General features: G+C 38.6%; 1 protein-coding gene across 2 annotated transcripts in view; it reads left to right on the forward strand.

Moving 5' to 3' along the window:
• Positions 1 to 9,150, forward strand: part of BIRC6 (baculoviral IAP repeat containing 6) — a 139,323-nt gene extending 130,173 nt beyond the window's left edge. For both annotated transcript variants that reach the window (XM_083604160.1, XM_083604161.1), the window contains exons 70-74: positions 636 to 797; positions 1,335 to 1,412; positions 2,561 to 2,749; positions 6,830 to 6,964; positions 8,472 to 9,150. In XM_083604160.1, the coding sequence (XP_083460286.1) occupies positions 636 to 797; positions 1,335 to 1,412; positions 2,561 to 2,749; positions 6,830 to 6,964; positions 8,472 to 8,651 (744 nt within the window). In that variant the 3' untranslated portion in view covers positions 8,652 to 9,150. The remainder of the gene's footprint in view (positions 1 to 635; positions 798 to 1,334; positions 1,413 to 2,560; positions 2,750 to 6,829; positions 6,965 to 8,471) is intronic.
• The last annotated feature ends 5,979 nt before the right edge of the window (positions 9,151 to 15,129 follow it).

Consider the following 15,129-nt stretch of genomic DNA (forward strand, 5'->3'; position numbering starts at 1 on the left):
TGGCCCACAGGCTGCCTGATACTTACCCCCCTTTGCTAGATGTTTACTACTCTTTGATTCAAGAAAACAAAGTTGGAGGAGAGAGGGAAAGATGTGGAGATGTGACACTAGAATCTTATAAGAAATGGGGCTCCTGGAGGAGATCATGTGGCTTATGGGCCGAGGGGCTATGTCTTTGTTGAGGGAGTAAACACGCAAGATGGCATTGGACTTGTCAATGATATTTCTCTAGAATAAGACCTGGCCCAGTGAGCACTTGCAGTTCTAATTAGAGACAGAGGGAAACTGTGTTTGGTTCATATTAAAAATGCAGAACCACTTAATTTGCACTTCCCAAAACCAATCTGCAAACCAAATACAGCTATCCTTCAAAATCCACAAGCAAAAGAGAGCACAAAAAATGCTTATAATACCCAATTCCTTGCAAAAACACACATAGATTTTTGTGTAGACTTTTCTTTTTAAAAAAACACAAAGTAATTCAGAAATGGGGCAAAGCGGATGCGAGAATGGAAAAATGAGAAGCTGAGAGAAACAAATGGACAGGATTTGTCCAACCCTAGTTCTAAAGTGTTGTATATGATATACTAGTTTCCCAAGCTGGTTGCTATAACATTATTTGTCTTTTTCAAAAGGTTTTGATAACTGGCCCAGCAGACACACCTTATGCAAATGGCTGTTTTGAATTTGATGTGTATTTTCCGCAAGACTATCCTAATTCACCTCCACTTGTAAATCTGGAAACAACGGGAGGACACAGTGTGAGATTCAATCCAAATCTTTACAATGATGGCAAGGTAAATAGTTTTGCTATTTTATTGCAGGCTAATGTGGTTGAAACAATTTCTAGTCATTCTGAGTAAATAGGTACCTATGGATAGCTTAACTTACATGGGTAACCATATACCATATTTACTTGAATCTTATGCTCACCTTTTTTGGCCAAATTATGTTGCGAAAATTAAGGTGCACATTAGATTTGATGGCACATTATGCTTGAGTACATACGGTAACACGTTGATTTATTTTTTTCAAGAAGCCTGTCTGCTTTACTCTAGGATATAGTCCAGTTGCCTGGCAGTGTCTCACAAAAGCCTGTCAGTGAATGGAAGCAGGCATCCATGTATGGACTGCCTTTCTGGAAGCAAACTGTACTGTAGTAATGAAGGAGGGATCCTGCTCTACTGAAGAGAGAATAGGGATGACGATGTTGGATTAGACAGCACCAGTCAACTCATATATGAAAATTATTAATCTGTGGATTAGAACAATGTATAAATTGCAACCGTGTACTGATATTTATATATATAACTGTTCAAAACCTTTATCTTCAGGTTTGCTTAAGTATTCTTAACACCTGGCATGGAAGACCAGAAGAGAAGTGGAATCCCCAGACATCAAGCTTTTTACAAGTATGTGGCTTTCTTCAGTGTGGAAGCTGGAGGGTGGGTGTGTAAATAATTCAGAAAACAAAGTTTTTTCTGCAAGACAAAAGCCTCAAAAGCCAATGTATTTCCAGCACTGCACCTTGTTCTCTGATATCATTTCAAATAAATACATGTGGGACAATCTAAATTATCATTCGATGATCTTGTATTTACTTCAGTGCAGTCACTTTTTATGCAGCAATACAAAAAATATATATATCCTGAAAATTGGGGAGTCTTGGTGCAGCTCAAGGTGCACTTTGGAAAGTATGTTTGAGAATTATGAGATCCCAGTCTATATATTTCTATTGATTTTTTTGAGCTATTTCAATATACTCTCCAACAAGAGGAATTAGTATGTGTGTTCAAGTTAAAATGAAATGTTTTTGTAATGTTGTCAGGTCTAGGATATGCCTTAAATATATTCAGCTTACTGTTGTAAAATTGCGATCTGATGACCTAATTTTCTTTTTATATTGATGTTATGATGATAACTCCAAACTGTATTAACTGCTCATATTAATGTACACTAAATATCCACCACTGAATCATGCTTCCCCAGTATTAATTTACTTTATGTAAATATTCCCTTATTCAACTTGGCTGCTGCAGTTAAGTGCCATATTAATATTTATATGTGGTGTCATATTAATATTAATATGCTTGTAATCATATAATTATATTTATCAAGCATAGTCCTAGCAAATAAAGCATTTAAATGAATTTGTCAAGACCTCAAGAGCAAAACCTTAAGGAACCAAGATTGGCTTTTCCAGACTTTAACCTAGTATTGATTAACATTAGCAAATGGCAAGAGCTTTGTTCAACAGCCATAGCATAATTACTCATTGAAAATGAATGTATGTTTTATATATACACACACACACACACACACACACACACACACACACACACGGTCCATTATATTATTAAAGAGAATCCATTGAAACAAATAGATCCTTCTTTGGCACTGCAAATGGCAGATGCAAAGCATTGCCACCATTGGGTCAATCTATGCAAAAGTTTGACAATAAGAGGAAAGGTTTAGGTTGTTTTTATTGTTCTGACCTTGGCAATGGTCTGTTTTGTTCTTTTTACTGCTTGCAAACTCCTTCAACTGTGTCTGTCCACAGGTATTGGTGTCTGTGCAATCCCTCATATTAGTTGCAGAGCCCTATTTCAATGAACCAGGATACGAAAGATCGAGAGGGACTCCAAGCGGCACACAGAGTTCCAGAGAATACGATGGAAATATACGGCAAGCAACAGTCAAATGGGCTATGCTTGAACAAATCAGAAATCCTTCACCGTGTTTTAAAGAGGTTAGTGCTTTGTGCCATACCTGCTTATGATCCATCCATTTTAAATGTAGAATCCTGAGAAACGTCTGTTACCTTGATAACAGGGATATGGATAATAGCATAAATTCAGGTTTATTGCGGCAATTGGGCTGCATTGGTTTTAGTCAAAAAGTCAGGATAAGAACCAATCCAGTATCCAGTTTCTCACACTGACCAACTAGATGCTTCTGGGAAGCCCAAAAGCAGGACAGCTAGGAAGGTGTATTTGTCCCTGAGGCAGGCATAAGCAAACTCCATCCCTCCAGATGTTTGGGACTACAATTCCCATCATCCCTGACCACTGGTACTGTTAGCCAGGGCTGAAGGGAATTGTAGTCCCAAACATCTGGAGGGCCAGAGTTTGCCTGTGCCTGCGAGGTCTCCCAGTAGCCTGTGACAGGCTCTGCTTGTTTTCCAGTTAGGAAAAGGAAAGAAGTAACAGGAGTTTCCCCTGCTCTTTCTTCCCTTCTCCGAAATTGCTGCACAAGTGAAAAGAGATCCCATGACTCCAAAGACTTTTAGCAACTGCAGAAGGCTCTTCGGAGGCAGATGTATGGAGAATGTTAGAAACAGCAGAAGAAACTCTTGCTTATCCACATCTTCCAGCACATGAGAGGAAGGAAGACACAGCAGGAGAGTTTCCTTCTATTTCTTGCCTTCCTCAAGCTTCTGTATAGGAATCCATAATCCCAGAAGACCTGTTGGTAGCAAGGACAAATAAAGCCTTGGTTGTAAGCAAACCTGGTATTTGTGGGCCCCCACCCTGGTCATCAGTTTCTGAGGAGTTCTGTGTTACAGAAAACATATCAATAATTGTCTCACAGTTAGAATTGAATGTGGTCTGCCACTGTGTGCCAGGGCCAAATTTTGAATAGTCAGGTAGGTGCAATTTGAAGTAATGTCAAATGCATGAGTTCACATACAGCCCTTATATACCTTTGCAAAATCTGTTTTCGTCAGGATAACTGCTTCCATCTTAAAATACCTATTCTGCCTATCAACTTTAACCAAAAAAATGTTTGAGCAGGAAAAAAATACTAATTGCATCTCAAACTGTGAATCCATCCCATATTGGTGTGCTTAAAGTGAGGATTGTGTGGCAAATGGAAATAGTTGACCAATATGAACAGCTGAATGGCTTAATTTTCTTTCTAATGTTGGTATGTAGTGTTTCTCCCTTTTCCCCTGGATGTGAAAATGGCCACAGGGAATATCTCTGTTTGGTTTGGTTGGGCGGGGGGGACAAAACCTGAGTCTGAAGAAAAATAGTTTCTATCGCTAGCAGTAAATCATCTAGATTCCCTTTTATTTCAGTATTTTAATTAAGATGCCATCAGGCTGTGATCTACTTCCTCCCCAATGATATTTGATACTGCTAATAAATTGGCTAATAATGTAGCCAAGCGAGAGTTCTGACATTTGTCATAAATTTTCCTTGATAATTTCATGCCTCTAATTGACTATAAAGGTGTACATGTCAAAAATTAAGGTTATTTTGCAGTAGGGAATTTAGTACCTTGCCTAGCATCCAAGGAAATTGGACCAAGGGTGATTAATGCAATAACGGTGATACAGACATGCCTGGAAAATTATCTTGGGGCGGGGGGAGCCAGTCTCATGCTATGGTTGCAACATGTCTTCCCAAATACTTTTACCTAATTTTTAAACCACTTACATAAAAAATTGAGCTATAAATTTGAATTATAAAAAAATATGTTTTGTTCATAGCCAACAGGACTTTTTGCATTTTATGAGCAGGTTACAGGTTATGAAAACTTGAGTAGTGCTCACAATATTTTGGTCATAGGCACACATAATAATATCCTAGGCCTGAGCAATACCCCTCCTGTCCTTTCCTGCAACAAGATTAGTGTTCATGACTAGTAGATAGAGATTGCAGTGAAAAATCTAACTTCTTTTATGGTCAGGGGGCACCATAAGAACACCAGTAATGCTTTTTGCTGAAGAAGTAATTAAACCCTACTCACAGACACTCCCTTGTGATTTCCTCCCTTTGCCCTTCACTTGCTGTAAGTAAAATAATGAAGAGTCTCAGACTCAGTGCTACACTGAAAATGCCTTTGACCCTTTACAGCGTGGCAAGGACAAGCTAGAGCACCAGCTTCTGCTTTTTAAGGGTATGAAGCACTTAAGACACTCTAATAAAATACATACTTGGCCCTTTCCCTGTATTAGATGTAGGTTCCCATTCTTCTTGGCTTATTGCCAGACTTGGAAGTGACCTTGCAGGCTTGCATCTGGGGCAGGAGTTGATAATACACTGCCTTGGATTTGTTCAAGTCCCACAACACAAACTCTCTTGCCTCCCATCATCCATTTGCCAGCCACATACGCAATTATGTAAAGGGGATGTGAAATCCAAGAGGCCCCCATTGTTACAGTAGATATTTCTGTATAGTAGTCTTAATTCTAGCACCCACACAATGCAGACACATTGGTATATATGTACATATTATGCAGTACATAATTGTACTGGGTACAATAATGCACGTTATCTTAGCTTTCTGGTGGCTGCAGGTATGTAAACTGCCTTACCATGCAAATTGTCCAGTTTCAGACATTAACCTAATGGAAGTAAATAGACCAAGTGCATACAAATTGCAGTTCTGGGATGTGGATTATGCCACATGATCAGACGCTTTCAGAAAGCCCCCTGCCTTCATTTACCAGTTCTAATCATTGCTAATTAAAGTTCATTGTTAATATGAAGATTTTGAAAGCAGCTGTTTTTAGCCATTGTTAAAGTCTGTGCTAGTGCAAGTTTAACCCTGTTGAAAGGCAAAAAAAACTCACACCGCCGTGGAACAAGAAGTAGGGTTGCACTTGATCTTGTGTTCTGCTCCAAATTCCTTTTTAGTTATGAGAGTCAGTGCACACACGTACACTTCCATAGAGGTAAATCAGAATGAGCACCTCTGTTTTATTTCAGATAAAATAGAGATTTAAACCAGTAATAAATTTATTGATTAAAATCAAAAGCTCGTTTACCAAATTGATTATCAAATATGTGTTGAATGCAGAAACACTATCTGAAGCCATTCCATGCTTTTGTTTAAGTCAAATTTTAAAAATAATTTGTTGAACAGATTAGGTAGTTTGATTTAATGTCACAAACACGCACAAATATCAGTTAAAATATATAAACTGAGGTACAGCTTCCCTTTACCTTTACAAAGTGTGTAAAAGTACAACTTTGGGACACTGTTGTATTTGTTAAATATAACTAATCATAATGAGGAACTTACTGCACAAATATCAGTCTGCCCAATGAAATTAGTATTGCTTACTATAGCAAGAGAGCCTGTAAATATTATACCACAGAGCCAATACGTACAATAAGTATGCTAACAGAAGATTTCTTTATTCATTTGTGGATATGTTTGCCCTTAAGAAGAGAACAAAAATGTTGAATTATCTGGTAATTTTTAAATATTGAAATTATTTTCAAAAGTATTGTTTGTATTAGAGAATTTTGCTGATATTTTATATTTCTGTGTTGGATGCATATTTGGATTTCTGATCTAGTTTTGGCAAAATGCCAAATTTTTATCTAGCTCTCATTAATCTGTAGTTATAAATCACCCCTTTGGTATTCAAGTGAAGATACCATTTATTCATGATAAATATTGATTTTTATTAAAATTGGCAGAAGCCAATTGGGTTTGCAGTTAAGGGAATTTCTACTTTTACAAATACCTGGATTACAAATACCCATTTGATCCCACAATCTCAAGATGTCCCAAGAGACATCACCTAGAGGCATCTTTGCTTATGTGCATATTAAGCACATTATTTCAGTCAGTTCAGATATATGTATGGCTTTTCCCACAAAAGAAGGAAACGTTGCAAAGAAATGAAGATATTCTCCAGGTATATTATGATACAGCAGAAAATGATCTGTCTAAACAGTTGTTACTTTTGCATCATATAGAATAATACAGTCAAAGCTTGTCCGTTTGTTAGCAGAGGGTGCACAATTAAAATGGTGTTACAGTTCTGTAATTTGTACTATCTTTTTAACCTTCAATCTGCTTTTTACAGGTTATACACAAACACTTCTACTTGAAGAGAGTAGAAATCATGGCTCAGTGTGAGGAGTGGATAGCAGATATACAACAGTACAGCAGCGATAAACGGGTAGGCAGGACTATGTCTCATCATGCTGCCGCTCTAAAGGTAAGGTTCACAGATGAGATTACTGCCCATGATTCAGTAAAACCTTTTTGATGCCTGACTACTAACTTCAGTCATAAGAGCTGCTAAAAGCATTCACTGCACACACTCTAAAGATGATGGCACTTTACAAAAAAAGTAAATAATTTGCGTCCACATTTTTCTTGCTGCTCCTCCCACCACCATATGCCTTTCTTGTAATTAGAACATACTGGAATGCATCAACTAACTTGCACCCATTTTTTATTTAAAGCAGTTTTCCCCCTGTGCTAACTTTGCAGTTCTAGAAACAGGATCTGGGACAAAAAGGAGTTCATCTGTGTCAGGGGAGAGTGGCAGCTATGTGTCCCCTCCATCTTGCCTCCATTAGTGATTAATAAGGCACAACTAAGTTTTCCCATTCCTGCCAACAGCAGCCAGTGGAGAGGAGCAGGGATGTGGAAGCTCACAGCCCAGTGTCATGTCATACATTTTGCCTTACTAAATGTTTCAAAGGGTAAGAGGGGCAGCTGTGGGGCCTGCTACTTTCAACAACAGGTTGGCCAAATCGCAAACTACCAGCTTTCGTTGTTGGTCTGGTTATATTTTCTATGTTAATATGTGCTTTTTGAAGTTAGTCCTCCAACTGTCCACCAAACCCATTTACATAAAACATTGTTGCACTTGTAAATCCTTGCCTATAGCACAAGAAATCTATGGTCTGCAGAGGTTGTTGGACTCCAACGACCATCAGCCCCAGCCAGCATGGACAAAGGTCAAAGGTGATGGAAATTGTAGTCTAACAATATCTGGAGGGCCATAGGAGCCCCATCCCCCTGCATAGCCTTATGCGATCTTGGCATGTGGATGGAACAAACATGGGCAATGGCAAAGCGTTAATCCACACACACATGCATGTTCATCACTTTGATGTCTGCAAGTATGAATGTTGGCTGCTCAGTCATCAAGGTATATGGCATGCAATAGCTTCACTAAGACGTACCCTAATTCATTTTGTGTGTGGTTTAAATACAACAGGCAAGGTTTGTAGAAAATCAATGGCATAGTTCTGCACATTGCAGGCACACCTATACGCTAAGAGTCTATAACCCTGTTCAAGCATCGTTAGAACTGGGCTTAAATAGGTCATATGGTGCTGCTGTGCCTACGTGGTGAACCCAACCTGACATCTCCACCCATGAGTTTGTTGCATTGACCCGGAAGGTCTAAGGGTAGGTCTAAAGGTTCAAAGTGGGTTCTACTGAAATCCCCTGTGCTGCTTTCAGAACTGGTTCTTTCTTTATGATATGAGCACAAAGGCCTGCTGCACAGAGTTACTCTTAATTAATAATCTTCCTGCAGCTCCCACTAGTAGTAGGGAAAAGCAAAAATAACAACTATCACCACATGAAGACTTCAAAGCTTTTATTGCAGCAGTTTCTCATTTTGTCTGTGAAAGTATAGCAGTATGACTGCACCTAAATTGCTGTGAGTGAGCCCCTTTCCTCACTATGAATTTGTATGTGCACAGCGTCACACAGCTCAACTGCGGGAAGAGCTTCAGAAACTCCCCTGTCCCGAAGGCCTGGACCCAGATGCTGATGATTCAGCTGAGAAATGCAGTGCCATGACAAGTGCTGAGGATGCTCTGTTGCACGAGCAAGTCAAACCGAGCAGCAGTAAAGACCTCCCAAGTGACTTCAAATTATGAGCTGCGTTGACATGGACTTGATAGACACACGAGGCTTTGAAGCACAAGCCAAATATGTCAATATTTGTATCTAAGAAGCTAATTATGTAATAGGTAATGAAACTATACTATGCCCTTCAGGATATACAGATTAATTCAAGATGATCTTTTATTTACCTGTACAAGAGTGTAAACTTTTTTGTGCTTTTATTTCCAATTGTGAGAACCACTGATTGGTATGTTTAAAAAGTTATGTATACAAGAATGGATAAATCACTGCTATATAAGGGAAGCTACCTTAGGAAAGAATGTTTACTGAATGTTTATAATTTTTTTTTTACTTGTAGAGTGAGGGCGGTTGTAACAAAGAATATATATTGGTCATTCTTACAGCTACTATTTAAAGTCGGACAGTTTTCACTGAATTTGATAGATTTTATGTTTGGCCATATCTCCATTCTCATATTTGATTTCTAAAAAGAACCTCCTGTATACTTCAATAAAGGTCAAATGGACATGCTCCCTCTTATGATTTACTGGTACCTTTTTTAAAATAATCTGCCATTCATTATAGTTGGAGACTTGCACTTATGACTGAATTTATTACAGTCAACATATTTAATTTTATGCTTAACTAATTCTAAAAATGCGGATGAAATAAATGCACATGGTTTTACCTCAGCCAAAATGTGGACTGCTGGATTCATCTTTCATAACTCTTTATTAACAGCTGGGTGACTTCTGCTCAAGAAGAGCAAAAGGATGTTATGACAATGAATTCATTAAGTAATTTTACACGAGGAAACCCCAGTGGAAGTTGTTACCTTCTGGTCCTTCCTAATGACTAACACCCATTAAAACATAATAGTCTAGTTGTGGAGCAATTGTGTTAGTTACATATTATGTTTCCAGAGCTATCTGTCAATTTTTAAGCAGTTTGCTGGCAGACACAATATTGCATACTGAATAATTTTGAAGGCTTCTTATCTAGTTCAAAGGATCGGGCCAGGTGTGTTGTGGCTTCAAGATAAAAGCAGCAGCCAAAGAGTCTCTAATTTTCAGTAATATCTCTTCCTGTGGCACTTAAGGCCACAAGAACAATGTTGATCAGTCATCACTTATCACTGGCCATGCTGGCTTGGGCTAACTGGAGCTCATCAACTTCTGGAGGGCCACCAGTTCTCTAGCCCTGTGTCATATACTCTGTGAGCACTTGGGAAACTGCAGCTGGCAAAGCACGTTAGCCCTAGTGATGAAGCACTGAGGTAAACTGTTATGCACATGGGCGAATTAAACACAAATGCAAGCAGAAGGTAGGTGCTACTCATTTTTTAATTAATCAATTGAAACTGAAATAAGGACACAGCAAAGGACACTGTGTATGCCAGCAGCTAAATTGCAAGTGGGGTGTGGTGTGGTATCCTAAACAGTTCAAGACCTGAAACTTAGAGGAGGTAATTCTGTAGAAACTTACAGTTCATGCTGCTCTCCTTTATCTTTTTTTTTTTTATAATATATTTATTAAAGTTTTCAAATAAAGCATGTATTAGATAAGCACTTATCATTGTCCATTTAACATCTCTCAATTGTTACATGGGACTCCCCCGCACCTCCCGCATACACTTACATCATTATTAAATTAGTTTCAAACAAATTATCATTTAATTCATCTTAATTAATAATCTTAATTTGGTTTGACATATAATTCAACCTTAAATCTAATTTAATGGTAGACAATTGTCTGCACTGGCATCCAATTCAGCACTCAGCCAAATTACAATATTTTTGTAAATAAATCTTAAATTTCCTCCAGTCTTCTTCCATCCTTTCTTCTCCCTGGTCTCGAATTCTGCCGGTCATCTCGGCTAATTGCATATAGTCCATCAGTTGCATCTGCCATTCTTCCACAGTGGGTAGCTCCTGAGTTTTCCAATTCTTGGCAATTAATATTCTTGCTGCTGTTGTTGCGTACAAAAAGAATGTTCTGTCCTCTTTTAACACACTCTGGCCGACAATACCCAGGAGAAAGGCCTCTGATTTCTTAGTGAAGGTGTATTTAAACACCTTTTTTAATTCATTATATATCTTCTCCCAAAAGGCCTTCACTCTAGGGCAGGTCCACCAGAGGTGAAAAAATGTTCCTTCATTTTCCTTACATTTCCAACATTTGCTATCAGACGAATGGTATATTTTAGCCAGTTTAACAGGGGTCATGTACCATCTATACATCATTTTCATCACATTTTCCTTCAACGCATTACATGCAGTGAAGTTCAGCCCAGAGGTCCACAACCTTTCCCAATCTTCAAACATAATATTATACCCAATATCCTGCGCCCATTTTATCATTGTTGATTTTACCATTTCGTCATGTGTGTTCCATTTCAGCAGCAAGTTATACATTCTTGAAAGTACCTTAGTCTTAGGTTCTAACAGTTCAGTTTCTAACTTTGACTTTTCCACTTGGAATCCTAGCTTTTTGTCATTTTTAAACACTTCTTTAATCTGAGCATAGTGTAACCAGTCTCGCACTTTGTCTCTCATCTTTTCTAAACTCTGCAATTTCCAGTTGTCACCATCCTTTTCTATTATCTCCCAATATTTTGGCCAGTTGGCCTCCATATTGGCTCTTTTCCGAGCCTTAGCCTCCAGGGGTGACAGCCACCTCGGAGTTTTATTCTCCAGTAAGTCTTTATATTTTGTCCAGACATTAAAGACTGATTTTCTGACAATATGGTTCTTGAAGGCCTTATTTATCTTAGCTTTATCATACCATAAATATGCATGCCATCCAAACGCATTATTAAAACCTTCCAAATCCAAGACATCCGTATCTTCAAGAAGTAACCAATCTTTTAACCAGCAGAAAGCTGCAGCTTCATAATACAACTTTAAATCTGGCAGGGCAAAGCCCCCTCTTTCTTTCGCATCTGTTAATATTTTAAATTTGATTCTGGGCTTTTTGCCCTGCCAGACAAATTTAGAAATATCTTTCTGCCACTTCCGGAAGCACTCTGTCTTGTCTACAATCTGCAGTGTCTGAAACAAAAATAACATTTTTGGCAATACATTCATCTTGATGGCAGCTATTCGGCCTAACAAAGAAAGTTTTAGTCTTGACCAACTATCCAAGTCTCTCTTAATCTCTGACCAACATTTTTCATAATTATCTTTAAATAAACTCAGATTTTTTGCTGTTATGTTTACCCCTAGGTATTTAACTTTTTTAACCACATTTAGTTCTGTCTCTTTCTGAAGCTGTTCCAACTCAATATCTGTCACGTTTTTCCCCAAAACTTTAGTTTTTTGCTTATTTAACTTAAATCCTGCCACTCGACCAAAGTTTTGAATCAGTTGTAGTACTCTTTTCAAACTAGACTCCGGCTCCTGTAATGTCAGAACTAGGTCATCTGCAAAAGCTTTAAGTTTATATTGTTTCGCTCCGACCTGAATCCCTTCCACCAACCGGTCCCCCCTAATCATATTCAGGAGCACTTCCAGAACCGAAATAAACAGTAATGGGGAAATCGGGCAGCCTTGTCGTGTACCTTTTTCAATTTTAAACTCTTCTGTAACCACATTGTTAACTATCAGTTTAGCCTTTTGTTCTGAATATATTGCCTCAATCCCGTTCTCAAACCCCCGTCCCACTCCCATTTCTTTTAAATTCCCCTTCATAAATTTCCAAGAAATGTTGTCAAAGGCTTTCTCCGCGTCTATAAAAATTAAAACTGCTTTAGTGTTTATGTTTGTTTGTAAAAGTTCCAATATGTCTATGATGTTCCTTGTGTTAGTAAACATATGTCTGCCCGGGAGAAAGCCTGCCTGGTCTTTATGGATTATCTCACTTAAAACTTTCTTAAATCTTCGTGCCAAAACATCTGCAAATATTTTGTAATCCACATTTAAAAGGGAGATGGGACGGTAATTCTTGAGTTGTGTCTTTTCAGTTTCTGACTTTGGAATCAATGTGATAAATGCTTCTTTCCACGATTCAGGCGCCTTCTTCCCCTCCATTATTTCATTACTGACCTCCAACAAAGGTTGTATCAAATAATCCTTCAATGTCTTGTAGTAGTTAGAGGTCAGTCCATCTGGCCCTGGTGATTTGCCCTGTTTCAGACTCAGGATGGCCTGTTCAATCTCTTGTCGTGTTATTTTGCCATTTAAAATTGTTCTATTTTCTTCTGACAGCTTTGCTAATCCATTTCTCTCCAAAAATTGTGTAATCTCTATTTCATCTTGTGGCCCTTGAGTATATAACTTTTTAAAATACCTCTGGAAGCACTTTCTAATCTCTCCCGGGTTCTGAATGTTCCTTCCTTCAACCTCTAAGTTTGTTACTGTATTTAATCTTTGTCTCCTTTTCAACTGCCAAGCTAGCAGTTTCCCACATTTATTTGCCGATTCAAAAGTTTTTTGTTTCATTGTTTTAATCTTCCATTCTATTTCCTGATTTATCAGCTTGGAATATTGCGCCTGATAAAGTTTAATTTCTCTCAGAATCGGTTGGGACTTCGGGTTAGATCTTAACTTCTTCTCCAACTCTTTGATACTTTCCAGAATTTTATCTTTCTTTTCATTTTGCAGTCTTTTCTTTAAGGAATTCTGTTGAATCAAGAACCCTCTCATCACAGCTTTACTTGCATCCCAGATAGTTCTTTTTTCCACCGTAGTGTTCAAATTAATCTCAAAATAGTCCTTTAAGGTTTTTTGGGCCTTCTTTACAATTCTTTGATCTCTAAACAGGCCATCATTCATCTTCCATCTAAAGGAGCCGATTGGGATCAATGTCATATCCATTCTCAAGGCGTTATGGTCGGAGCATGTTTTGGGGCAGATTTCCACCTTCCTCACCTTAGGTGCCAGACTTCTAGTTATCCATATTTGGTCAATTCGTGTCCAAGTCAGTTGAGCTTCAGAAAAGAATGTTCCTTCTCTTCCCAGGGGGTTTCTAACTCTCCAGATGTCAACCCAGTCCATATTGTCAGTCATTTCAAAAAAGGTCTTAGGTAGTCTTCCCTCTTTAGTAATGTTCTGGTTCTGTGACTTATCCATATTTGTTGATACGACCCCGTTCATGTCCCCCATCATGATGACGTTGTTGTAATCCAGATAATCCAGCATGATCTCGTGCAACTTCTTATAAAAATCCGATTTTCCTTCATTTGGAGCATAAATTCCTAATATCAAAATTTTTTCTCCTTGATACTGTACTTCTATTGCGAGGATTCTTCCACTTTCATCTTTAAAGAGAAATTTTGGTGAAAGGCTCTCTTTTGCATAGATCACTACACCTCTCTTTTTAACTGTATCCGATGATATAAATTCTTGACCAAGCCTTTTATTTATTAACACCTTTCTATGGAGCCTAATCACATGTGTTTCTTGTAAGCATATAATGTCCAATTGTTCCTTTTTTAGAATATGAAAAATTTTAGACCTTTTTTCGGGACTGTTACAGCCATTTATGTTCCAACTCAAAAGCTGCAGAGACATCCTGGATAGATCTGGTTATTCTTTCTGGGGTGGTACCTTGTTCTCCGGTCCTTGAGGATCCGAGGGGGCGGGCTCCCCTGGAAGTTCTGGCGCTGGCAATCCAAGTCCTTTGTGGAGGTCTTCTCCGTGTGCTCCCAAAAACTTGTCTCTATCTTCCACTGTTTTGATTTTGATCTTTCTCCCTCTGTAGGTAAAGGATAATCCTTGTGGAAACTCCCACCTGAAGATAATTGCGTTGCTTCTCAACAGTCTTGCCAATTCCGTGTAGTTAGATCTAAGGTCCAGCAACTGCTTAGGAATGTCCTTGTAGATTTCAATTCTCTTGCCCAAAATGTCTAGTGACTTTTCGTAGTGCAGGCCCAAAATCTTGTCCCTTTCCTCCTTTGATCTCAGTGTTATCAAACAATCTCTGGGCTTCTCTGTCCTTCTGACTCTGCCAAGCCTGAAAGCAGATACAATTTTAAAGTCTTTTTCCTCTAACTTCCAAAACTTGGCAAATTCCTTAGTTAGAAATTCAATAAAATTATCTTCTTCCACCTCTGGTATTGACCGTATCCTCAAGTTGGTCTCCCTGTTTCGCAGTTCTGTCATCAAAAAGTAAATCTGATGTTCTCCAACTTGTTTGCTGAGTGGTCTTACTTCTTTCTCAAGTTCTTCCAATCTTTGACTAGTATCTTCAGCCAGTTTACGATTTTCACCTACAGCCTCCTTTAATTCTCCAATAGACTGGGCATTCTGTGCAACTTGTCCAGTCAGCTTATTCAAGCTTTCTGTGTTCTGTTCAATTTTAGCTGTATGCAAATCAGCCTTCTTGTCCAGAGCCTCCAGTTTCTCCAAAATTTTCTCCAAGACAGAGCTACTTGTCCCTGAAGCCATATCTCCCAGGTGCAGCTCCTCTGTCTCACCCTCCCCTGCCTGTATTAGGGAGGCCGCCTCTATGTCTGGAGGCAAAGTAGAAGGCAAGGCCGGCACAGAAGATCTACGCTGTGAGGCTGCAGAT

This window comes from Podarcis filfolensis (assembly GCF_964270895.1).
Source record: "Podarcis filfolensis genome assembly, chromosome: 3".
Taxonomy (NCBI): Eukaryota; Metazoa; Chordata; class Lepidosauria; order Squamata; family Lacertidae; genus Podarcis; species Podarcis filfolensis.